The sequence below is a fragment of the Canis lupus genome, chromosome 22, assembly GCF_003254725.2.
Source record: "Canis lupus dingo isolate Sandy chromosome 22, ASM325472v2, whole genome shotgun sequence".
NCBI classification, from domain to species: Eukaryota; Metazoa; Chordata; class Mammalia; order Carnivora; family Canidae; genus Canis; species Canis lupus.
The window spans coordinates 48,743,276-48,770,651 of NC_064264.1; the positions used below are offsets into that span (position 1 = coordinate 48,743,276).

General features: G+C 44.5%; 1 protein-coding gene across 3 annotated transcripts in view; it reads right to left on the minus strand.

Annotated features, from left to right (window-relative positions):
• STK24 (serine/threonine kinase 24) overlaps positions 1-27,376 on the minus strand; it is a 120,706-nt gene that overhangs the window by 9,992 nt on the left and 83,338 nt on the right. For all 3 annotated transcript variants that reach the window (XM_025441285.3, XM_035704364.1, XM_025441284.1), the window contains exons 3-7: positions 25,086-25,142; positions 14,353-14,461; positions 13,899-14,056; positions 3,937-4,122; positions 1,336-1,481 (exon numbers count right to left, since the gene is read on the minus strand). In XM_025441285.3, the coding sequence (XP_025297070.1) occupies positions 1,336-1,481; positions 3,937-4,122; positions 13,899-14,056; positions 14,353-14,461; positions 25,086-25,142 (656 nt within the window). The remainder of the gene's footprint in view (positions 1-1,335; positions 1,482-3,936; positions 4,123-13,898; positions 14,057-14,352; positions 14,462-25,085; positions 25,143-27,376) is intronic.

Genomic DNA, 27,376 nt, shown 5'->3' on the forward strand with positions numbered 1-27,376 from the left:
TCCCGGGCACACCACTGGACAAGGGAGTTCCTGCTCAGTCCATCTCCTGCTCGAACCCTGAGCCTCCATGTTCCTGCTCATCACCCTACCCTCCAGAGTTTCTGCACCCTCATCGCCCCCGACCCCAGTCATCCACAGGTTCATCCTCTACACTGGCATTTCCTAGCATTCAGCCTTCAGCATCTGAGCCTTCACACACTGCAGATACACTCTAGGTACATGGTAAATACTTATGGCTCCAATGACCTGAGATCCATGACAGCTGCCCCCATACCTCACCTGAACTCCAAACATCCATGCCACTCGACACTGGACACAGCATCTTGGGTGTCCTGTCAGCAACTCAAACATGTCCCACACCAAAATGAGCTTCCTGTGCCTTGGCCTCCTCCCCACCCTGACCAGCTTCTTCTCCAGCATCACCGTCTCAATGGCACCCACCACAATGCTGAAGCCTACATGGCCTCTACTTCCTTTACTCAAGTCCAGGACCACGTTCACACTGCCTGTTCATCTCTTCATCCCCATTGCTACCACCCTAATCTGTCAACATCATGATCTCACAATGTCCAGAGCCAGTGGTTCTCACTCTTGGCTCTACAATGGAGTCACCTGGGGACCCTAAAAATATAGGCCTCACCCCCAGAAATTCTGATTCAACCAGCCTGGTGTTTGGACCTGGGCTGGTAGTCAACTTGGACTTCTTGGCCAGGTGTGAGGAAGGACAGAAGAGGTGCTAAAGATCAGAACATTTCTGTTCATGACACCATGCTAATGTCTCCTCCCTTCATGTCAGAGCAGGTGATCTAGCTTCCTCCACCCAAAACACCAAAACAGCTCTGAGACCTCATCTATCTCTTTAACTAATGGAATTCCAAGATGCTTGATACTAGTTTTTAATAAGTAACTTCCAGTATGGAGCTTTTACAACCCTAGCATAGACTACAGCACAACAGATAATTGCAAAAACATACATTTATATCTTTAAAATAATGTATTTAATGCACTTTCATCTGCTACTTTAAGAGCAGGAAAAGGAAAAGGAGACCAGGTCTAGTTCATTATGCATGGTTCCATCACACAGATTTTTCTTGGAGATTCCACGAGCAACAAAAATAGGCTAAAAGGCTCCCCAATTGTCCCATACTGACACAAGAATCACCACCAAACTGGATTATCTAAAAACAAATTAACAAAGAAATGAACAAATAACCAAAAACCCCAACCCAATAAGAACGAACTCGAACATCACCCATGCACAGGACTCCCGGGCATCCTGTCTGCTCACAGGCCTAAGTCACTCGCAGCCTGCGCACCCAGGAAGAGCAGACTTACGTGTCTGAGTCTTCGGAGCCAGAGTCTTCATGGCTCTGCTCAGCCTTCCATCTCTTGTACCTGTCGATGAGCTCAGTCAAGTAGGATGTTTTCTTTGCATTGCGTATTATAAACTTGTGCTTCAGTAACTCCTTAGCAGTGGGTCTCTGGGGAACAAAGCACCAGACAAAACAGAGAAAGCAGGAGATGAAGTTCCCTGCGTCCTACCTGATTCTACCCCCAAAGGACAGATTGTAACCTCAAAACGTTAACACATGCTAAAACGTAAAGATCGAGTTCTGCTTCGAAGTCTATTTCCCTAACAAAAAACATGATTCAAACAGCAGTCATCCAGCATCCACGGGTGGGAATCCAGGTAGAGTGTGTGGGCATGACATCTGGTATCTAATGTGGTCTTAACACACTACAGGTAACCATCCAACGAGACCAAAAAATCTTTCCCTAGAAAAGTGCACTGACACAGAAAATGTGTGTCAGAATTTTAGAGATCATTCAAGACAGCTAGAATATACCTCCTGGTTTTTACAAAACATTTTATATTACAAATGCTGAGGAGAGAGAAAATATATGTTCTGAGTTACCTCGTTAACTTTCTATATTAATGTTTGGCTCCATCCCCCCGAAATAATAAGATAAATGTTAATTGGGATACATCTAGAGGAAACTAGAAAGAAGCTGATGCTGAAAGAGTACCCAAAGGCTCTTACTCATCACCTTCCCCAATTTAGAAATGCTCATTTCCCTGGTCTGGCACTTTCCTTGGGATTGGGGTGAGGACCTCACCCAGGTCCTGGGCTCACCGTGGCCACAGTCACAGAGCATACTCCAGAGTTGGCAACTGCTTTACCCTTGAGGATGGCAAGTCCAATTACAAGGAGCATGCCTCCCAAAGAGACCGAATGAGAGCAGACAACAACAAGAACACACAAAGTACACCAGTGTGACTAAGTTCCCATTTACTCTGAATTACTAAAGCTTTACTCACAAGAGCCAGGCACGTTTCTCAGATTCAAACACATAGAAATCCTGGGTCACCTCAGGTTGTGTCTCACTCCCTGTGAAACTCCAAGTGTCTTAGAAGTGCTCAAATTCCCAGCTTCTCATCCTTTTCCTCAGTGTGCTTGGGGTCAAGGTAGGGGTAGAGATGTGTGCACTGGGCAAGTATGCTGATGATAGAAATCTATGTTTAATGGGAAGATGTGTACACATGTGGGTGGATCTTCCTGGGTCCTGCCACACTGTGCCTAGGAACTCACATCACAATAGAAAGTTCAGGACATCATGGACAGGTCAGAACAACAGCCTACACAACCTGATGTCTCGTGTATCAGTAACACGCTGACTTGGGACCTCTGGGTGGCTCAATGGCTGAGCGTCTCCCCTCAGCTCAGGGTGTGATCCCAAGGTCCTGGGATCGAGTCCCCCATCAGGCTCCCCTTAGGGAGCCTGGTTCTGCCTCTCTCTGTGTCCCTCATGAATAAATAAATAAAATCTTTAAAAAATAAAAAAATAAAAAAATAATAATAAAATAAAATAAAATAAATAAAATAAATAAAATAAATAAAATAAAATAAAATAAAATAACGCTGACTTGGTGATCTCAGGCTACGTTTCCCAGAGGTTCATAAAAAATGCTGCATTCCTCCATTTCATTCTTTTACCAAAACTGACATCATATTAGAAAACCATGGTGTTCTTGTAGAATTAGTCACCCATTTTTAGCTAAGAGTTCATTAAAAAGGGGATTCAGCTTGGCCTGTAGCCAACGTTGCTAGAAGATTTAGAAACAAACCAACGACATATGGTGTTATACATAACACCACATTACAAAGATAACTTTCAAAGATATGTCCTAATTCAGAGAGAAAATTCGGCTATAGCTATCAAGAGCTACTGCCACATGGCTCTGCCAAAGTCAATTACACACACACAAAAAAAAGAATAAAAAGGAAGGGGTAAGGGGGCAAGGTGCGTGGTTCATTTATATTTTTTGTCTTTTCTTAACACAAGCCAAGAAAAAATTGAAAACATCTACTTTGAAGACACATTTAGCCATTATTTTTCTAGCCAGGCTTTGCGATTACTGAAAGCGTCTAAAGATAGACTGACCTTTCACTATAAATATTAAAAATTTATGATTCCACATGTAATATTAAGGAGAACAGTCTTCAAAAGCTCAATGAGGTATGAGATGCTAGAAATCATCTGAAAGAAAATAAGTAGACTTCTGTTTCTTAAAAGATAAATAGTAAAAATATCTTCAGGGCACCTGGGTGGCTCAGTTAAGCATCTGCCTTCGGCTCAGGTCATGATCTCAGGGTCCTACGATAGAGCCCCATGTCGGGCTCCCTGCTCAGCAGGGAGTCTGCTTCTCCCTCTCCCTGCCGCTCTCCCTATTTGTATGCATGCATGCACATGTGTTCTCTAGGTCTCAAAATCTTAAAACTCAAATCCATCATATCCATTAAAAAAAAAAAAATAAATGAAATCATGAAGACAATGGTGACTATGACCAGACTGATTCAAGAAATCCCAGTAAGATGTATCTAGATCAACTGCCCACACACAAAGAGATGCCCACCCTAAGGACGCATGACTCACAAAGCTTGGCTCCTTATTCAAACAGGCTTCAACAAATTCCTTGAGGGGTTTGCTGTAGGTTCCTTCCAGCGTGGGGGGGTTATTCTTTGGAATGAGGAATAAAACCTTCATGGGGTGCAGCTCGGAGTGAGGGGGCTCCCCCTTTGCAAGCTCGATAGCTGTTATGCCCAGGGACCAGATGTCCGCCTGCAACAACAAAGTATTTTTAGAGATACAAGAAGAAATAAATTCCAATATATACACTTAGGGAAGAAAAAAAAAATCTCAATGTACTTCTAAAGCTTTGTAAAAGATAATTATTTTTAAGTGAAAACAAAAAAGATAAGGCTTTGGTATAATTTCCAAATAGGCAACACAAAGGAGAAAATTTAGTATAAAATCATCTTCTAGCCCTGTGCCAAAGGTGGCTTTTACAATCATTCGTCTTCCATTTAATGCTGGAAGTATGAGGCCTTCCATGTTAATCTCAATCCCTGGAGCGATGGGACAGGTGACCAGAGGTGAGCAGACAGGACATGTCTGAGGGACAGGGGATGTTTGCACCTCATCCCATCAAGTTAGCTGATGATGAAGCATGGCTGTGGGTTGAGGTCAGGCACGCTGGTCTCAGACATTTGGGTTTAGATGCCAGTTCTACAACCAAAGCCTCATGACATTAGACAAAATACCTAACCGGGGTTACTGGATGGCTCAGTTGGTTACCTATCTAGCTCTTGGTTTCAGCTCAGGCCGTGGTCTCAGGGTCGTGAGATCAAGCCCCATGTCAGGCATAGCATGGAGACATAGCATGGAGACTACTTAAGAGTCTCTCTCCCTCTCCCTCTGCCCCTCCCCTGACCCCCCGTTCTCTCTCACATGCTCTCTAAAATAAATAAGTAAAATCTTAAAAAAAAAAAAAAAAAAATCTAACCTGTGAGCCTAGTTCCCTCATCTGTAAAATAGGAGTAATACCAGGGTGGTTGAGCAAGATGCTTACAGAGAGCCCAGAACTTAAAATGGGGTTTCTTACAAAAATGTTCAAGCACACAGGAGTGAGAACATTAATAGAATATTAACAGTGGAGTCTACTAATAGAATTAACATGAAGTTAATGATTATTAATAATTTGCCATATGGGCTTTATCTATTTTTTGCTATAGTGTATTTAAAAGTTAATCAAAGACAACATGTGACATTTTTCCTGAGTACTTCAGTTTGTAAAGATTTTTTCCTACCTAGGAATACCTAAAATTAATAATATTAAAATTAATAATAATTTTAAAATTAATAATATTTTTAAGAGATTTTATTTATTTATTCATGAGAGACACAGAGAGAAAGGCAGAGACATAGGCAGAAGGAGAAGCAGGCTCCTTGAGAGGAGCCTGATGTGGGACTCGAACCCAGGACCCTGGGATCACAACCTGAGCCAAAGATAGACATTCAACCATGAGCCACCCAGGTGCCCCAAAATTAGTAATAATTTAACATGTTGTAATAGTTTAATTTTCAAAACTCTTCAAAAAAGTATTGTCATGGTTGGTTTACTGGAATCAGGATCCTCATGAAGCCCGTATGTTGTGATGTGTTGCTAGGCCACCTAAGGTTCTCTCAACCAACAACGGTCTGCTCCCCAATCTCCCTACTGCCATTATCCTGAGGAAGAAAAAGGCCCCAAATTTGGGATTTGTCTGTTTTTTTTTTTTTCCTGGAGTCAGTATGTTTGTCAAACTCCTGTATTTCCTATCAAACGACAGGTTAGTTCAATCTAGAGGCTTGACTAGATTCACTGCTGGCAGGAAGCAAGGGACACATGTGGGGTCCAGCTGCCCAAGCCTACTCCTGCCCCATACACGTTGCAGCCACAGTGGGTCAGCTGGGAGGAGTGGGCTATGAACCCCTTGACCATGGGAGGCAAGTGAGAAAAGCAGATGGTCTTTGAGAAACTAGGTAAGGAGGCTTTCTCGGCAGTTGCTACCAGCCCCCAGCAAAGGAGATGGAAGGTGTAAAAACAGAGCAGGACCAAAAGGCTGGCAAAGCAGGGGATGGGTGCAGGGTGGCCTCTGCTACTGCTGAACCCCGCCTAGCACCCCGTTCTGCTCTGTCACTGTGCTCTGGAAGCCTACTGAAAGTCAGAACCTACTTGATCCCTCACATTAGCTCCACGGCAAAGAAATGGAAAGCCTGTGACACTGTTCAGGTTATGGCAGGACCTAGACATTTCCGACCTCTGAAACCTGCTGTGTTCTCACACCCTAGTGAGCGGGAGAGACCCTCACTGCGGTGCCCCCACCCGGCAGCCCGCGGGGTCGGTGCCTATCACACGCTCTATTTCTTTGGTTTTCAGTGAAGATGGGTCTGTCAGCAAGTCTTGTTTTCAATTCTCTGCATGAAAGGGATGAGACTAGAAGAACCAGCATCAGGAATCATGCTCCCATTTTCCTTTCCTTGGCAGCTTGGACTCTCCTTTCGCTCAGATTACCTTGTATTACCTTGTATTACCTTAGCAAATTTGCAAAAACGTGACCAATCACACAGTCCCTGCCCCCAGGAGGAGGAAGGTGGATCACTGGGGCATGCCGGCAGCAGCAGGAGGATGCAGACAAGAGTGCAGGGACAGAGAGGGAGGGAGGGATAGAAGAACAGAGGAACACACAGCCCTTGTGTGCCAACAGCTCTTTACACAACAGGTTCCCTCCCTTCCAGCTGTCCTTCTCCAGCCTTCCTGGACACCTCATGAGAACTGCTGCTCTTTACCAACCCAGCTACTTAGCACTAATCTGCCTCTCAGCCATACCTACATAGGGCTTTAGTCCCACTGACCCCTAATGGACAACCTCTTGACCTCCAAGCACCCTACAACCACTTAAAAACTCCGTAATTAGAAAGCCAGGCCAATGATGGTCTTTGCTGGCAGCAAAGAGATGTGCACATACTCATTTTCCTCAGAGCTCCAAGGGCTGTTGATCAGGCTTCAGGCTGGACAATAAGTAGATAGTCACAAGATTTCAAGGACCTGGCACCTGCTTCCACATGCCAGTGTGGGCCAATGGCCAACCGAGGAAGTAGTTCTCCCAATACCACATGCAAGACATGGCCAAGGACTTCAGAGAAAAGGCACAGGCATCGCCCTCCTGCTTCCCTTGAGAGGATCGACCAGTACAGCCTTGTCATGGCAAAACATGTGTCATCCCACCAGGCAGCCAAGCCAAGAGCCTGTGTGTCACATCAGCTCTTGACTTCCTCTTTGGATCCTCCTATGTCAGCCAGGGCCAGGTGTACAGCTCCTGGCCTCTTGACACCTGGCCCCACCCCCTCTGTCTCTCCAGCCCCTGGCTGAGTTCAGAGTTATCTTCTCTCCCTGGGGCTTCTCTGGGGGCTCCTAAGTATCTTCCTGCCTGAAGACTCCCTCTCTAGACATCTCCATCCTGCTGATTAATGTGGAAAACTTGATGGATGCAATTTGGCATTATGTATCAAAAGCCATAAAAACATCCAAGCTTGTTAAAACCAACGAATTTCACTTCTAGAAATCTATCCTAAATAAATAATTTTAGATTTAGAAAATGGTGAATCCTGCCAAAACTATTCCATTGCAGCATTACTTCCACTAAACCTTAGAAGAATGATTTAGTTGCTCTAACACATTTACTGAAATACCACATACTTAACAATGATGTTCATAGAGAATCATGAATATAACAGAATTTATCTATTTCTGTATTTACAAAATACAGCATCAGATGAGAACACATGTCTAGGTTTTAAAATAAAAGTTATGTGGGGGAAGGGCAGTCATTTTCCAAAGCAACTAAAATTGAGGTATAAGAAGAGACTGGTTTTACTGCCATCTGGGAAAACCATGAAATTAGAATTATAAAAAAAATATTTATTTATTTATTTATTTATTTATTTATTTGAGATAGAGAGTGAGAGGACAACCGGGGGGTAGGTGGCAGAGGGAGAAACAGTGGGGACTGAGCAGGGAACTGGACGTGGGGTTCAATCCCAGGACCCTGAGATCATGACCTGAGCCAAAGGTAGATGCTTAAGTGACTAAGCCACCCAGGCACCCTCATGAGATTAGGTATTAAGAGAAAACAAGCAGTGATTTTCAACATAGGCCCAAGGCAAAAGTTGTAAGGGCAGGTGTACATCTACGAACAGACTTTTTTTCCCCTACATAGACAGTTCTAGTAGCATGCTCCTAGTAATAACACAGAGTTCTCTGGTACTGATGATCAGGAATTCTTCTCAATGGGGGTGGGGTTGCTACTAATAGACAACATTCTAGATCCTTGCAATATCCTATTAAGTAAAAGCTAGCTGGCTATAAGTCTGCAGATACAACACAATGTAAGTGGTGTAAAAAAAAAAAAATCTACGTGCAGAAAATATTTTAAAAGGAACCAGAGTCAATGCTCTATAATCAAGAGGAAGAGGAGGGGAAAAAAAAAAAACCAAGAATCCTGCCTTTTGGCTCCCTGAGCAGCTTCCAAATTTGTTGGGAAGAACAAGTGCCTTAGGAAAGGTGGCAAAAAGGGAGCCAAGAAGTGGTTGATTCATTTTCTAAGAAAGATTGGTATGATGTGAAAACACCAGCTATGTTCAACAGAAGAAATACTGGAAAAATACTAGTGATAAGAATTCAAGGAATCAAACTCACATCTGATTCCTCCAGGGTCATTTTTGAAGTGAGCCTTGCTGATCTGCAGAATGATGAAGGTGCATTTAGAAAATTCAAGCCTATTACTGAGGACGTTCAGGATAAAAACTACCTAATTCCCATGGTAACAGATATAACTACCTGTGACAAAATGTGCTCCATGGTCAAAACATGGCAGACCATGATGGAAGATGTCAAGACTTACCAATGGTTATTTGCTTTGTCTATCTGGTTTTACTACAACAGATTTGGAAGACCTTTTATGCTCATCACCAACAGGTCTGCCAAATTTGGAAAATGATGATGAAAATTATAGCACAAGATATGCAGACAAATGACTTCAAAGAAGCGGTCAATAAATTGATTCTGAACAGCATCAAAAAAGATGCAGAAAAGGCTGGTCAGTCTACTTATCCACTCTATGATGTCTTTGTCAGAAAAGTAAAAATGCTAAAGCAGCCCAGGTTAGAATTAGGAAAGCTCATGAGGCTTCATGGTGAAGGTTACTACCTTCACCATAAAGTTCTGGAAAACATACTGGGGATGAGACCAGTGTTAAAGTTGAATGAACCAATGGACATGAGCCACCAATACAAGAATCTTGTCTAAAATTCAGACATTTAATGGTGACAAAAAAAAAAAAAAAATCTTATTTGTTATGTTTAACTTCTGATGCTTCTTTTTAAATATATAAGCTTGGTAAATCAATTGTTCTGAACTGATGGTGATGTGAACTTTTCTGAATTAGTGTATGGATTTCATCCACTGCTTTAAATACTAAATAACTGGGAAGGGGTAGTGATCTATTTTAAGCTGTAGTGATCCAGATGGAAGTGTTACAGATAGCTAATAAAAGAAAATCTTTTCTTTAAAAAAAAAAAAAAAAAAAAAAAAAGAAACAAGAATCCCAAATCAGTTATAACAAGTCAAAACACAGCTCAAAATGGATTTGATAGAAACTATATACTTAATTAAATATAGTACTTAATACAGTACACATTTATAGGCAGCAGAGGGAAAAAAACATTTTAGCATTAAATAACAATACATGGTTGATCAGAAAAGTCCCAATCATTACTACGTGCTGAAATAAAGCCTACCATTAGTCTCCTAGCTGCATGTTTTTCCTACTCACATCCTGCCCCCACCTCCAGGGTTTATCACTCATAGCAGGCTCTGTGGGTAATTCCTGATCCTTCACAGGGACTGGGTGGGGACACCAGTGGGCTCGGCCCCAGGAACAGAGAGGGCCAGTCACATGCCACAGTGGACAGGCTAACCACGCAGATTCCAAAAACTGACAGGCTCATACTGCTGGTCTTTACTTATCTTTCTTTAATAATTTTATTTTTTTTCCATCAACATATCACCTACTTCTATTCTTCACCATGGTTAGACTGCAAACAGTTATTTCAGAGATGACTGGACACCAAAATAACTTAGCTTGTGCTGGGATGGTAGGTCTACAGATGTTTTTCTTTTTTTATCTCATTTTTTCCAGCATTTTCCAGATTAAAGACTATGTACTGCTTTTGAGACCAAAAAAGGGAAAAGTTATTTACAAAAGAATCCTGACACAGGCTTCTCAGTGTCTGCAGGATATTTCACTTAACAGGCCAAGTCAATTTCTCCAGCCTCATCTGCTATGTTCTTCACCACAATCTACAATCCAAATACAAATGTCACTCCATTCCCACATCAGACTTGGGTCTGAGCATCCATCCCTCCCTCGTCTCTGCGGGGGCTGAAAAGCCCTATGTCTGTGAAGCCCTCCCCAGCTGGCTCTGACATTCCTCACTCAGCTCCCCTGCACTCCCTGCTCAGTACTAGACTCATTCCCTCTTTAAAGATGTAAATTATTTAGCACTGGGCACAACTACAGCAATAACCAAATGAATGAATACAAAGAAAGAGACATCAAACAGGGACAATGTTTTTATACAAGTCCAGTCCATTTGCTAACATACCATCATAATAACCTTACAAAGAAAGAGGAGGGGGGAAGAAAAGATTAACACATTCTTCAGTCCAAGACCCTGCTAAAGTGTGGAAAGTGGAGGCTGCTTTGTGGGAAAGCAGAGTTATCTCTCTTGGCACCATCTTCAAAGTCTCAGGACTTCTTAAACCAAGCTATCCTACTTCACCTTAAAAATAATAGTAATAATGAAGGCTATTAGGACATGGGCAATCATGATCTAGAAAGGCTGTATTTAGATTAAGAACTGAGATCAATGTAAGATGCCCTATATGTGCAAACATGTTCAGGACATCTCAGGAGTCTAGACAAATGACAAAGGGTCAAAGATACTGGCTCAAGAGGCCATTATGTTAAACAAGGTTCTAGATGTACATAAAACTAAGGTTTACACTCCCTTTAGGTTCAGTAAGATGAAGAAACCAGTGAGGCAGGTGCATTCTAGCTTTACCCCAACCTGACCGTCCTTTGAAAAATCAGTGAGTGTACTAAAACAAAATATGATGGGAGCATGGGGTCCTAACAATGCTAACACAATCCTGCCACCCTGGGGCTGTGAGCTCCTTAGTGGAATGCAAAGACCACTGGGGAAAACATCTGGATGGACACCTTAGGAAAAGAGTGGAAGGGGCAATTGGAAAGAAGCCAAATAAGTTTGTATATCCTGAGACCAGAGTAACCAAAATGAGCATCAACTACCCTGTCAGACAAGCCTCTGAGAATGGGGGCAGTCACTAGAAGGATATCTACAAAGCAAATGCAGAAAAAAGTTCCTTTGTCAGGTACTGATCATGACAAAAGCTACTAGCCCAGAGCCACACCTAATGGGAGAGAAGGAATGTCACATTATCCTCAAGGCCCCAGACTCAAACACTGACATCAGCCTTATCTGTACTTCCCATGCCTCCTGGGGATCAACAAATCTGGGAAGCAAACTTGACATAAACATGATATTTGCATATGATTTTCAGTGAAGAGGTGTTGGGCATGACCCAAATAAAAGATTTAGCTTCTGACACAGGCCAGAGTAAGAGGTACAAACACTAGTGAAAAGAGTGGCATACCTTTTCAAGCTCCCAACCAAGTGTGTACCCCTCAAGCTGGAGACTTTAAATCTACCTAAGAAGAATACTGCAACACCTACAGATAGGGTTTGAGTGTTCTGTTCTTGACAAGAGCTAGGGGCCAAATCTTGAACACACATCCAGAGTGGACTGAAGGAGAGAGACAGGAAGGGGAAGGTCTGGGCAAGGAGGACACTTCAGAGGAGTCCTTATAACCCATCAAGTGAGCAGTGATGGGTGCTTAATCCTGAAAATAGAAGATCTGAATCCTGATTCACAAGCACTGTGATTGATCAGCTCATGTACCAGGAAGGGAAGAAAGTAATAAGTGTAGGGTAATCAGAGGAGTTGAACAATTTGGATTCTAGTGCCCATCAAAATCCAGTTCTATGAACTTTGATAAATGGGCCTCAGCCTAGAATAAAGAGAAAGAACTGAACACAGACGTTCCTGTCAAGTCCTAAAATGATTATGACCCCAGCAGCAGTAGTGGCTGCAGAGACTACTCTGGAGGTGATCCCTCCCACAGGGCGAAATGCTAACAAGCACTAGGCACAATGACACCGCTCTGTCACCCTGGGGGCTGAAAACTCAACAGTGGCCTTGGCTACCAAGGCCACCGGGATGTCTATGGCAGTGACGGCCACGACTACAACCCAAAAGAGAGCCAAGCCCGTCTCTACCATACTAACACCAGGTCCACCTGCAACTCTGGTACTACATAGGCCCTTCAAACAGCTGGCTCATGATGGTGCCCTGAAGGCTGGAGGAAAGGTTACTGTGTGTTCTGTGGGCTGTGCTGAACAAGGTGGGAAGTCTACTGTATATTGAGAAGATCCTCATTTAAAAAGAGGAAACAATGACCAGCCCACAAATGTATGTGAGTTAAATATTTGTTCACCTAGAAACTGTTGGGTCAGAAGAGACAATTCTCTGTGAACCATGTGAAAATTACTTTGTGTACAATCTGAGAATGAGCAGCTGGGAGGAGAGGGGGGTTAAATCAGAGATTCTCAAGGCAAGGTCCCTAAGTTTTTTAGTCTATAAGAAGTTTAAGAAAGTTGAAGAGGACGCCTGGGTGGTTCACTCAGTTAAGTGTCTGACACTTGCTTTTAGCTCAGGTCAGGATCTCAGGGTCGTGAGATGGAGCCCTACATCAGGCTCTGTGCTCAGCTGGAAGTCAGCTTGAGGATTCTCTCTCCCTTTCCTCACCCCACTCCCCTCTCACATTCTCTTTAAATCAATCAATCAATCAGGAAAGATGGAAAAAAGAAAAGGAAAGAAGAAAAAAGGAAAAAAGAAGAAAAGGAAAAAAAGAAAAAAGAAAAAAAAGAAGAAGAAAAGGAAAGAAGAAAAGAGAAAAGAAAGTTAGTTGAAGGCACCAGGGAAAATAGAACCCAGGAAAAAACTGAGGGGTTACAACTGATAACAGATAAAAAGGTAGATAAAAGGAATTATGGTTTGCCTTACATTAGGAATAACAATCCTAACTGAGAGTTAAAAATAACAAGAAAGAATATGTAGCAATGCAGTTTCTGGTCTTATATTTTTGTGAGGTCTCCATTTCTTTTGTAGGACCTCTTTCTCTGCCTGTGCCTTAAATATGGCTCAGAGTTCCTCCACACCCCACCTTCCAACGTGCTCCTTCTCAAGTGTTCCCCACCACCATTAAGCACACAGTGTTTAACCGAAAAACTTTGTAACTGTGGGCTGAATAAATAAAGGACATGAGGGGTGTGGGGTGGCTCAGTCAGTTAAGGGTCTGCCTTTGGTTCAGGTCATGATCCCGGGGTCCTGGGATGGAGCCCCACACGGATTCCATGCTCAGTGGGGAGTCTGCTTCTCAGCTCATGCTCTCGATCTCAAATGAATAAATAAAATCTTTTAAAAATAAAAATAAAAGGGATCCCTGGGTGGCGCAGCGGTTTAGCGCCTGCCTTTGGCCCAGGGCGCGATCCTGGAGACCCGGGATCGAGTCCCACGTCGGGCTCCCGGTGCATGGAGCCTGCTTCTCCCTCTGCCTGTGTCTCTGCCTCTCTCTCTCTCTCTCTCTCTATCATAAATAAATAAAAATTTAAAAAAAATAAAAATAAAAATAAAGGACATGAAATGTAGGAGAGAGAGAGAGATAAAACCTGTTTTTAATCAAGGTCTGAGGGAACTACCTTTATGTCCTACTTCAAGGAACTTGCTTCACTCCACCTGGAAAAGCTGCGAGGCTAAAGCACAGACGAGGATGACTCTCTAGAGCCAGCGAATGTGAAGAGGCGGCCCTTACCTTTGAGTCATAGGCAGACTGTTTAATGACTTCGGGTGCCATCCAGAAGGGGGTGCCCACGAAGGTATTCCTTTTTATCTGGGTATCTGTCAGTTGGCCCGCCACCCCAAAATCAGCCAGCTTCACCTCTCCGTGTTCAGAGAGCAGAACATTGGCAGCTGCAAAATAAAACCCAAGATGCCTCCTGATATTATGTGCTGTGCTGCTCTGTCCGTTACCACGTCAGGAATGCACACGTTCTCTCGCCAAGGACATCCTGTGCTCAACAAGAGCAGGCACTAAAGGTACGGTTTTGGGGAGATCCTCCTCAAAGCCACCCCTGCCCCAGGCATGTCAAAGGCACCCCTCAAATACACACAGAACAACCTCCAACGAGGAGACCGGTACATATTTAACTCTACAACATAATCCCACCCGCCTTAGGATTTCAAAGGAATAAAAGATCTTTTCTTACCTTTGATATCTCTGTGAATTTTCTTCTCTGAATGCAAATAATCAAGTCCTTTCAGTATTTCTCTTAATATAGTAGCAATCTGAGTTTCATCTAAAGGGCCAGGTTCTAACTAATAAGAAAAGAATGATTAAAGTTAAATGATCATCTTAGAAGTAGTTTCAGATGACAGAACAAGGCATATGTTAAATGGACAAGATTCAAGTCTAAAAACTTCTTCAGTCCAAAACAGATATTTTGTCTAAACAATTAAAACATATTGAAAGGACTCCTCCCTTCACCCCTCAAAAAAGTAAAGAAAGCAGCGGAGAAAAAGATTTTGCCGAATAAAGCAAACTGGGCCAGTGAGAGAGCCTGTGCGCAGCCCACCGTGCCTACACCACCTGAGCCCGGCAGCTCGCAGTCCTTGCTGGAAGGGCACCCGGCAGCTGGAAGAGCACAGGGCAGGTGGTAGGGCACCAGGCAGCTGGCAGGGCACACAGCAGCTGGAAGGGCACCGAGCAGGTGGAAAGGCACACAGCAGGGGGGAGGGCACAGAGCAGCTGGAAAGGCACATAACAGCTGGAAAGGCACACAGCAGGAGGGAGGGCACAGAGCAGCTGGAAGGGCACAGAGCAGCTGGAAAGGCACACAGCAGGGGGGGAGGGCACAGAGCAGCTGGAAGGGCACACAGCGGCATGGCACTGTCCTCCCCACACCATGGTCACCACCACACCCATGGTCAACAAGACAGGCCTGGGGGCCGACTGCCTTCTGAGGCCACCCCTCCCCCAGATCTTTTCAAATCTGAATTTTAAGACCTGGGGGGAGATGGGTGATAGGGGATTAAGCCCTTATTATAGGAGATTTTTTTTGTCACATGAGAATATTACATTGCCCCAATAATATAGAATGGCCTTTAAAAACCCTTACTTGTGAGAAACTCAAAAGAATACTGACGTCTTAAGATCATAATTGTACAAAGATGTAAGAAAGAAATGTCAAGTGCATCTATCCCTTCTTTAATTTTTTTTAAAAGAATTTATTTATTTATTCATGAGAGATACACAGAGAAAGAGAAAGAGAAAAACAAAGAAAGAGAGAGAGAGAGGCAGAGACACAGGCAGAGGGAGAAGCAGGCTCCATGCAGGGAGCCCGAAGTGGCACCCAATCCTGGGACCCCAAGGATCATGCCCTGGGCTGAAGGCAGAGAGGCTCAACCGCTGAGCCACCCAGGTGTCCCGTCCTCCCTTTTAAAATGGAAAAATAAGGTTCTAGAGCTCAGCTCGGACCTGTTTAATAGTCCACCATTGCTGCAGGGCACAGAATTCAACCACAACTAATAATGACACAAATCAGCAAAACCTGCCTAAAGGACTAATAATGACGCCGTCAGAGAGAAGGCCAGAATTCTCATGATTTACACTCATTTTTTCATCCATAGGACTATCCTCGGTGTTCTGTTTTTCGATCCGATTGTGAATGCCATCATTACCCAAATTCTCACACTTCCTTCAAAGGAAGCCACAACCCTATGACGTTCCAAATAACTTTTTGTTTTTGATATTTATTTATTTTAGAGAGAGAGAGAAAGAGAGCAAGGGAGCCCAAGCAGGAGGAGTAGAGGGAGAATCTGCAGCAGACTCCGCACTGAGCCTGACCCGGGGCTCGATCCCACAACCCTGAAAATCACGACCTGAGCCTAAACCACACATCAGATGCTCAAGCAACTGTGCCACCCGGACGCCCCTCCCTGAGTAACTTTTACCAAGACAGAGGAGCTTTAGAGAATCACACCTGTAAACAGAGAACAAACCAGTGGTTGCCAGAGGAGGGCGGGGCCGGGCAAATGGGTGAAGGGGAGTGGGAGGCACGGATTTGCAGTCACAGAAGGAACGTGAGGACGAAAGCCCCCGCGGAGAATCCAGCAGCAGCGCCGTGAGAGCTGGGCGGGGCAGGCGGCAGCGACCTTGCGGCGCGCACAGCACCACGCGGGCTCGCCGGGTCGCTATGCCACGCTCCTGAGACTCAGGTTACGGCGCGCGTCGACCGACTCAAAAAACAAAATTGGCAGGAACTTTGCGGCTTCCCTCAAGAAAGAGAGAAGAGAAAGATGTGCTTTGAACCAAAAGGGATGAGAACTAGGAGTCTTTCCACAGTAGCGTCCTGACTGACACACGGACACCGTCCTGGACAGACAGGCCTACTCGTGTGTCTCAGGGCCTTCGCCGGGACGGTGGCAACAGAACAGCTGTTTAATGGGGCCCGAGGCGGGCGGCAGGCGAGGGTCCCCCTGTCACTTTGTCACAACTGGACCTGTGCCTGGCGCTGCTTTCTGGAGCCTCCCGGGAGCCGTGCCGCCGTCGCTCGCAGGCCCGACTTGCTCTGACGTGCGTGCAGGCGGGACGGTGGGGCGGGCAGGGGCTCCTCAGAGCTGGCCGCTCCTCCTAACGTGCGGGCCTCGCCGGGACCCTGGCGCCAGGCAGCAGCACACTGGGACCGGGCTGTCCCCCAGCAGGCACCCGAGCAGAATACCGGGGCGAGACAACGCGCTGGGCTCTCTGGTCCTACCGCACACCAGAGGCTCAGATGGTCACCACCTTGGGTCAGGAGCCTGCCACGAGGGATTCCAACTTCTAATTAAGATAGTGTCCAGGGGCACCTGGCTGCCTCGGTCACCCAAGCGTCTGCCTTCAGCTCAGGTCATGATAGAGCCCCACGGCATAAGGCTCCCTGCTCAGCAGGGAATCTGCCTCTCCCTCTCCCTCTGCCCTTCCCCCCAGCTCCAGCTCTCACGTGCTCTCTCTCTAAAATGAATAAATAAAAAATCTTTAAGAAAAAAAAGATACTGAAAGATTACCTCAGATGAAGGCAGCCATTTGCACACACTATTCCACAGAACCTAATTTTTCCCAAAATTATCTGACCGAGGGTATTCTTTCCAAGCAACATACATCAAAACTACTGTTCCATTATCAAACTCAACATCCAAGAAACAAACAATCCAATCATGAAATGGGCAGAAGACATGAGCAGAGATCTCACAGAGGAAGACATAGACATGGCCAGAAGCACATGTGGAAATGCTCCACATCACTTGCCGTCAGGGAAATACAAATCAAAACCACAATGAGATCCCACCTCACACCAGTGAGAATGGGGAAAATTAACAAGGCAGGAAACAACAAATGTTGGAGAGGATGCGGAGAAAAGGGAACCCTCTTACACTGTTGGTGGGAATGTGAACTGGTGCAGCCACTCTGGAAAACTGTGTGGAGGTTCCTCAAAGAGTTCAAAATAGACCTGCCCTACGACCCAGCAATTGCACTGCTGGGGATTTACCCCAAAGATACAGATGCAGTGAAACGTGGGGACACCTGCACCCCAGTGTTTACAGCAGCAATGGCCACAATAGCCAAACTGTGGAAGGAGCCTCGGTGTCCATCGAAAGATGAATGGATAAAGAAGCTGTGGTCTATGTACACAATGGAATATTACTCAGCCATTAGAAAGGATAAATACCCACCATTTGCTTTCACATGGATGGAACTGGAGGGTATTATGCTGAGTGAAGTAAGTCAACCAGAGAAGGATAATCATCATATGGTTTCACTCACACGTGGAATATAAGAAATAGTGAAAGGGATTATAGGGGAAAGGAGGGGAACTTAGAAAAATGAGAGAGGGAGACAAACCATGAGATACTCTTTTTCCCCCCCATGAGAGACTCTTAACTCTGGGAAACAAAGGATTGCGGAAGGGGAGGTGGGCGGGGAGTTGGAGTAGCTGGGTGAGGGGCACTAAGGAGGACGCTAGATGGGATGAGCACTGGGTGTTATACTATATGTTGGCAAGTTGAATTTAAATAAAACAAAAAAACTACTGTTCCAAAGAACACAATCCGAAAATCCTGACTTGTCTGTCTTCTCCACATCAGTTTTTGAATGTTCACAGGACAGAGACAATTTAATACTCAAGAGGAAAGGCATTTTTCTGATACCCCAGGAGAGCAGAGGAAGGAGGGCAGGGCTGCTGGTGTGTGCTCCTATTCACACCAGAATACAGAAGGAGAATCCAGTTGTTCCAGATCCTACCACAGAGTACAGTCTCCATTTCCTCCTCCAGCAGCTTTCTACCCAACCGGGTAATCAGGAACATTTGGCTAGACTTGGATTTAACCACCTCCACCCTTCTGTTATCAAGTCTCCGGAAAGAAACAGCAAAGCCGCCTGGTGTCACCACCAAGGGGAAATGAGAAGAGCAGGGAAAATAATTTTAAAACTTTCCCCTGGATCATTAAGAGCTGGCTCTTTGATTAATATATGTATGGTTATGCCCTTTAAAATCTGACCTCACCACCACTCGCCAATGATTTATATGCCATGGAAGGGACAGTGGGGTAAAGGGAGAAAGAGTCAGAGGAGATCCCCCATGGTGTCAGAAGTCACTATCAAAGGTATTCGGGTGTTCTCTACACCAGACTTCCTCACTGGTGGGGAACACCCAACTAAGTTCTCAGAGTCCTATATTAGCATCCTCCACCATTAACATTTCTAAGCAGTATAAATATGGTGGTCTCTAACATTAAGAGGTAGATGTAGACTTTTCATTTTTATAAAAGACTCCCAGGAAAAATAATTTAGACTGCCTCTCATCTCTGGGTGACTTACAATTATCTCTCTCCCTCCCTCCTCTGTAACAGAGACTTACTAGCCATGCACACTGCCTCCCAACAAGAGTCCACACAGGCCAGCATCTACAGTAGCAGGCTTGGCCATGTGACTAATTCTTGCTCATGGACTATGCACAGAGGTGACAGCCCCTGCCTTGGCCTTGGCCTTGGCAACACTAACTGAAGCCCATGGGAAACCAAAGGTGAGAGTTGACAGAGCCACCCTCCAGAGCAGGGCTCTGATGACCATGTGACCCTCCCCCCGAACGTGGGACAGAAACAGAGTTGACCCATGAACAATGTCATGTCAGGTGAAGGGTGCCAGCCCCCTGCGTAGTTGAAAATCCATCTACAACTTCCCAAAAATCTAACTACTAACAGCCTGCTGTTGCCTGGGAAGGCTTACCACTACATAAATAGTCTCTTAACATACATTTTGTAGGTTACATGTATCATATACTGTATTCTTACAAAATAAAATGGTATTAATAAAATCATAAGGAAGAGAAAATCCATTTACATACTGCCTCATATAGGAAAAAAAAAGCAGCATAAGTGAATGCGTGCAGTTGAAACCGTGTTGTTCCAGGGTCAACTACTTCTCTCTATGACATTCAACACTCTCTTCTGTGTGAGACATTTGGGGGTGGGGCGTGCAGGAGGCACTGCAATAGCAGCTTGGCCTAACATTAATGAATGTGCCATCTCATTGTTTTAAATCATGCTGCATATTCATTTTTAAGTTTGTCAAACATCTCTGAATGAGTGACCACTTCATGGAGCACTCACAGCTCCTTCTTAGCTAGATTCCAAGGCCATCCTTCATCCTCGACACTGTCCTGCAGTACATGCTGACCCAGTCACTACAAATCTTTCTGACTCTGGCTGGCTGCTGCTAATCCTCACTCCAATCCTCCCAATCCACCCCAGCTGGCTTTCTTCCCCTTGTAGCACTTTCTGACATACAATTTAATGGACTGTCTTCTCTCACCAGAACTACGCTCCATGCCAATGGGATTTCCTTCTGCCTTGTTCACTGCAGTAACTTCCAGGGGCTAGAACAGCGCCTGATATGCAGCACACAACAAATAGTTTCTGAATGAAAAATGAATTCACCTAAAATCTACCATGTTTTAAGTCATCAAGTCTTCAACTGCATGATACCTATTACGTGCCTAAGTCATGGCACCTTAGAAGCAGATAGAACTTGAGAAATTATTTATACACGTGGTTTTCAAACTGGAATCCAGCATCTCCTCACAGCACCTTCTAGGGCTTCTATGGGGATCCTACAAACATTTTATTTCACGTATTCATTAACTTTCCAATTAAAAAAAATCAACAGATTGAACACACGTGCGCATTCTAAACAAAATATATGCCAGTTTTACTCTAATCATTTGTGGCTCTTAATAACTAAGCTATATTGGGGGATGCCTGGATGGTTCAGTTGAAGAGCATGCGAAAGACTCTTGGTCGTGGGGTCATGAGTTCGAGTCTCATGTTGGGTATAAAGATTACTAAGCAAAAATAAATAAACTTTAAAAAAAAGAAAAAAATTAGGATGCCTGGGTGGCTCAGCGCGTGATCTTGGAGTCACGGGATCGGGTCCCACATCAGGCTCCCAGCATGGAGCCTGTTTCTCCTCCCTTGCCTGTGTCTCTGCCTCTCTCTGTCTCTCATGAATAAATAAATAAAATCTTAAAAAAAAAAAAACAAAAAACTAGGCTGTATTGTGTCTAATACTATTCTTCATGCCAGATACTATCTTTTGCTGCTCAAATAGCAGGTAAAAGGTATCAGTTACATTAAAAGGATGCAACACCAGGAAAGAGGAAAAGAAAGTTCCAAGTGACACATACTCTCCAACAGCATTAGTTTATCTTCCACCAGATAGAGAGAGGCCCACACCCAGGCAACAGGGCTGTAAGTTCATGCGTGGGACAGCCTCTCAGGAATTCACCGGAGTCAACCCGTGTTAATTCCAAAGTTGGAGTTATGAAACCTTTCAATTGTGTCCTTCAGTTTGTCTTATCCAGGGAGCCCAAGACTTATATGCCATGCTGCAAGAGAGGATTCTCAACCTGATCTTGAAGCCAACCATCTATACCCTGGGGCAAAGTCCCTTTCCTCTCTCAGGCCACCTCCAAATGTATGAAATAGCAAAAGAGGATCAGGTTTGCAGTTCTCTCAAGTTCCGACAGTTGACACCACTGGTACTTCAGAGGGCTCAGTGGCATGGACCTGAGGAAGCTCTCCCACACCCAGACAGCTCCCCACCAACATCCAAAACACCCTGCTTCCCACCAGGGAATATCCAGGAAATTCTATCTTTGTCCCACATCCTAACCTGGAGCCAGCCTCCAGTTAGAACCTCAATTCCAGAATTAAAAGCCAGCCCCCCAAAATTAACTACCAGACCTGGTCAAAAGGCAATCTCAGCTGAAAGAGAGTGGCCATCTTCCTGTCTCTTCCTGTCTAGGAAGTGTCATCTTCCTGTCTAGGCTATGGTGTCATTACTATTCAATGCAAGGAATTCAACCACTGTCTGAGAGCCTAAGTAAAAAGACTTGGTAACCACAATGCAGAGTGAAAAGGCAAAAAAACAAAATCTGCACTCCATACTTCAACACACTAATGGCTAAGAACAGGGAGGGCTTATAGAGACAGCTGTCTGTCAGACTAGACTGGCGCCTTAGTTTGCATCCTGTTAGGGACTGAATGTCATGCCCACCCCACCATTCAAAATTCAAATGTTAAAAACCTACCACCAAGTGTCATGGCTTTAGGAAGGCAGAGCCTCTGGACCGTGATGAGAATTATATGTATGGAATCCTCATGAACAGGATTAGTGCCCTCATCAAGTCGAGGCCAGGGAGATTGCTCATACAAAAATACAAGACACCACCTGTTAGCCAGGAAGTGGGGCTCAAAAGACACCCCATCTGCCCGTGCCTTGACCTTTGGCTTCCCAACCTCCAGAACTGTGAGAAATAAATGTTGTTTAAGCCCCCAGTCCATGGTAATCTGCTATGGCGGCCCAAGCTGACTATGTCAGTTACTGAGGGCATAAAGAGGAAAAAATGAATCTAGAGAGTAAAAGATGAAGAAAGAGCATGTGAAATCTACATGCTCTGAGGGATGGCACAGCCCTCCCCTTAAACAAAGCATACCTGGTCCTTTCCCTCCACATGCCCAGATGTGTGGGGCTCCTCCAAAGTCACATACACACATATTAGCGCTATACCTCTTACCAGAAAGACATTTAATAAAAGCAAAGTTAATTTTTCAGAGAAATGCCCCAAATCGATATATTCAGCTACATGGTACCCAAATTTTTATATGCAATAATATTCTCATTCTTAAAATCTTTTATAAACAACTGACTCTCTCAAAATAATCCTAACTGATTTCAACATTCAAAAATAATTCTTGTCTCCTATTATTAATGTGTCCTTGTCTTTGCAGCTTGCGGACAGGCCAACAGCAAGGGGATACAAAGAAAGATACAACAACATCAGAGGAATGGAAAGGACAGTGTAGGACCAGGGTGAGCCACAGGCTCTACAGCTGGGCACAAGGTCCAAGGTCCAGCCCTATCCACTAGCTGGGATGCCCAACCTCTGTGGGTCTCCGTTTGCTCATCAATTAAAATGAGATGATTAGGGATGTCTAAAAAAGGATTCTTGCGGGGCACCAGGGTAACTCAGTGGTTGAGTGTCTGCCTTCAGCTCAGGGCGTGATCCTGGGGTCCTGAGATTGAGTCTCCCATTGGGCTCCTCACAGGGAGCCTACTTCTCCCTCTGCCTGTGTCTCTGCCTCTCTGTGTGTGTGTCTCTTATGAATAAATAAATAAAATCTTTAAATAAAAAATAAAAAAGGATGCTTGGTTCTTAGCAGCAGCACCATTAATGTGGAAGGATAGATGGCTGTCTGCTGGGGACTGTTACAATAGGAGATTTTTTAAGTGGAGAGTTCTACACCTCTTTCTAATTATAATGTCTACAATTTCACAGACTTCAAAGCTCCAAAGACAGTTACTACTAAATAAATTACTGTGGCATTAACAATGAATAAACCAGAGCATTGAGAGACTAGAGTGCTTCTCTGAAGGGCCTAGTGTTGAAGGAGAGAGTCCCTGCAAACAATTTCATGCGTGCCACTGAGGAGATGTGCCCAGGATAACAGTAAATCTAATTACACAAAATGAGATCATTTTCTATGTTCTTGCAGTATTTCCCAAAAGAATCAAAAATGAAAAGCTCTTTGTGTCATGTGTTTATTTATGGAAAAGATGCAAAGCAAGTCATGATATTTATCTGGCTGTTCTCATTTTAATATAATTGTTGATATGGTATTAAATTTTTTCTTGAGGGCAGCCCCGGTGGCACAGCGGTTTAGCGCCGCCTGCAGCCCAGGGTGTGATCCTGGAGACCTGGGATCGAATCCCACGTCGGGCTCCCTGCATGGAGCCTGCTTCTCCCTCTGCCTGTGTCTCTGCCTCTCTCTCTCTCTCTCTCTCTCTCTCCCCCCCTCTGTGTGTGTGTGTGTCTCTATGAATAAATAACTAAAATCTTTAAAAATAAAAAAATAAAAATAATTTTTTCTTGAAATTTCCTTTTGAACACTACTTTGACCAATTGCTTTTATGGTTTATAACTTGATGTGATATTTTAAGATTGGGTACATAATACTTTTAGAGATGAATAAAGTTTTAGAGGTTCACCTACCCAAAAACCTAACTGCTACTCCCAGTGTGAAAAGAAATCTCCTTTTAACCACAGGGCACTTCTCTTAGTGGATAAGATCTGTGTAAAACTATAACCACTAAGACACACGGGCTTCTTTCAGCATCCACTCTGAGAGCAGTGAAAACTGCTGGCCCATCATCCTGACAACGATCTCTACCAGGCAGGACCCACCTTCTAACAATATGACAGACGAGGCCTGTTCTAGAAACTACAGGACAGGTGGGAAAAGAGTGCTGAGTATACTATACTGAATTCATTGCATTTAAACCCGCAGTGGGGACAAGATAACAAGTGCTAAACAACTGTGGGAGTTTTTAAAAATTTGTTCTGCATATACTGTTTCTAGGACAACTTACACAAGCCTTATGTTCACTGGTTATTTGTAAGCACCTGGTCAGAGGCCAACATGTGGCCATGTTTTACCAAGGGCAGCAAGTTGCAGACTGGACTCTGAGGTCAACCTATTGCTAGTCTCCACTATCTTGCATGTGGCTGGCACACACTAATGACTAATGGCACAGTAGGTCCAGGCCAGATAGGAGACAAGACCACAGGCATGGATCTGGCTCCACCATCAAGGCCTCTGCACATGCATCCCAGAAACAGAACTGTGCTCGCCTGCCTGCCTGACCACAGCTCTGACGGGGACACCGTTCTGCAATCATTACACTCTGCCTGACAGTCTTACTCCTGAAATCAAGTAAGTTTTAAAAATCCCGATTCTAATTAGTTATAAATGAAAATGTTACACACATGTTTTGGAAGCTAGGCTACTATCTGAAACAGGAAATAAGGATGGTATCTCAGCTCCAAAAAAGTTGAAACAAATTTTGGAAGACAAGCTAACAAACTGTTCTTAAGGAAGAGAATGATAGGGAGAATCCTTCACAGCTTCTATGAACGGATTTACCAGCTTCCCAGGAAACAGCAAAAAACTGATTTCAAAAGCAGAACTAGGGGCACCTGGCGGCTCAGTTGGTTGAGCGTCCAACTCTTGGTTTTGGCTCAGGTCACGATGTCAGGGTTGTGAGATGGATCCCAGAGTCATGCTCCACGCTCGGCGGGGGTCTGCTGGAGATTCTCTCCCTCTGCCCCTGCCCCTACTCACACATGCTTTCTTTCTCTAATAAATAAAATCTTTTAAAAGAATAAAAAGACTATTATATAATAATAAATATTATTAGAAGCAGAAATAGATACTCTAAGGTATAGTTTGGTCCTTTTCTCATGCAAGTGACGACAGAAACAGACATAGATAAAAACAATTACCTTCACAACCAAGATTTACCGAGGAGAACTTTAATGTGCATTTAGGCATCGGTTGTGATACTTACTAGATCTAATGCGGAGCCTCCACCAAGGTATTCCATTATTATCCACAATTTGGTGTCCTATAGAAACAAAAAAGGGAAATTATTTTTTAAAAACCAGAAAAAAATTTAAATAATCTCAAGGTTTTCACTGTTATTTTGGAACTGGAAATTTTTACAAATATGTTAAGAGCAAAAAGAACTTGTGCAAGTGAGTCCCATGGAGGAAAAGCCCTCACTACATCATTAGGGGCTTCTGCGGTTTGTGCCAGCCTGCATCAGACTCAGGTAGGCAGCATGTTCTGGACCTGCTGAACCAGAATCTCTGAAGAGGGGAGTGGGGTGGGGATGAGGGGGCTTCCCCTTTTAAACAACTTAAGTCAGTGATCCCCAGGAACAGCTGGGTGTGAGAACCAGTCCCCAAAGCCCATCGGGGCCAGTGGCAGTCACCTGTGTCCCACCCTGGGTGTCAGTAAGGATGCACCCAGAGTGCACATCCAGGAGAGCAGGTCACTGCCCTTCTGCCTGCAGCACTCAGCCTCTGAGCTGAGGGAAGGTGATGCTCCTGGGGAGCAGAGGGACACAGGGGCAGTAGTGCAGCCTTTCATCCACCCCCTTTTTTTCACAGAAAGGCAGCCAACAGGTCCCAGCCCAAGTCTTGTGACTGTGTCCTCACCAGTGATCACTCTGTGTCTTTTCCTTTTGTCTCTCCTGAAGCCATTCAGCCCCCATGACTTCCAGAGTTCTTTTTTTAAACACAAATCCCAAAGTGATACTCCCCTGAAAACCCACAAGCAAACTCTTGGATCTCCATATTGCGCTCGGAGAGGGAGCACCCTTGAGGTAGTCAGGAGCACCTGGGCTCATGGATGAGCCAGACAGACCAGGGCTGGTATCCTGACCCCTCCTCCTTCTAACCTGAGGGATTCAGGTAGTTATTTCCTCTCCAAGCTTCTGACCTAATTAAGTGACTGACCCACAGCAAGCAGGCAAGATCAGCCACTAGTGATGTGGACACCTGTCATGGCATTGGTGGCAAGGAAGCTGTGAGTGATACTGAGGGTGGGCAACCCACCACACCTTGGCGGGGTTCTGGTTCACTACCTGGGAGGTATGCATGGGTGCACTGGCATCAGCAGGCTTCCTTATTAACTCAATCCTTTATGGTAGCTGTTGCATGCATCAAAAGAGCTCTCTGGGACCTTCAAGGTGGAACCGAGCCCCCATAGAGCAGCCCCTCCATGATCCTGGCTCTCCCACATCGCAGACACTGACTTGCCTGCTCTTCTGGAACCGTGTGGCAGTTTCTCAGGCCTTTTCACGTTAGCAGAAGTCATGAAAACCCTCACCTTCCTCCCTCCCCACACCTGTTCAAACTTACTTTAGCAAATAAGTAATTGGTCTGATTTTCATTTTAGATTCACTTGTCTCTCACCAGCAGCAAAAGAAGTGTCAAGGGGCAGTGCCCAGCATGGTTAAGCTCAGTAAATGTCAATTACAGCGTGCTGTAGCCAGGGAAGGGTAAACCGTGTGGATCATATATTGGCTTCAAGGAAGCAGTGATACATGCACCACATTTGTAAAATAAATTAATAAATTCCTTGTAAAATGTAAAATAAATTCTGACATCTGGAGTCAATTCTATGATATTCTAAATAGTCCAAGTTTTACTGTATATAGAACACTTTCTTGAGCTTTTAAATGCCCCTGGCTACTAGGATGGTGAAGACAACTTCAGCAGAGACTGGAAAGAGCACAGAAGCCTGAAATGATGTGTTTGGGATCCACCTTCTACATACATACATTTTGCTCACTCAGACACAACCCAGTCATGGACACCTGCTCTGAACAGGTGCCATCACCACCTAGTGTTCTGGTTTCAAGAGAATTTCCTACCAGAAAGACTATTTTCTGATCCTCTCTCCATTTTGCAAATGAGTCCACTGCCAGGTATACTTCCCAGCCCCTGCTCCTGGAGAAGTGTTTGTGTTGCTCCTTCCAGGCATTCCAAAGCATCTTGTCTGACAGAAATAAATTATTCCAGAGAACGACCACCAGCATTTTGGACAACATGGGCAATCTAAATTCTTCCTCTATAAAGTAACTTGAAACTTTACATTTCTGTTCCCATTCCCTTTTTCATGGTGCTGCTTCTGACCCAGCTCCGACCCCTTTCACTTCATGGGTGTGAAGGGATCTCTGGGGTGGGGGGGTGGGGTTCCCCTCACATCCCCCCCATCTTTGGCTAGCTGGAAACAGACTCCCCAAGAAAGTACTGTGCTGATGGTGATTTACCACACTGCTTCCCACAACAA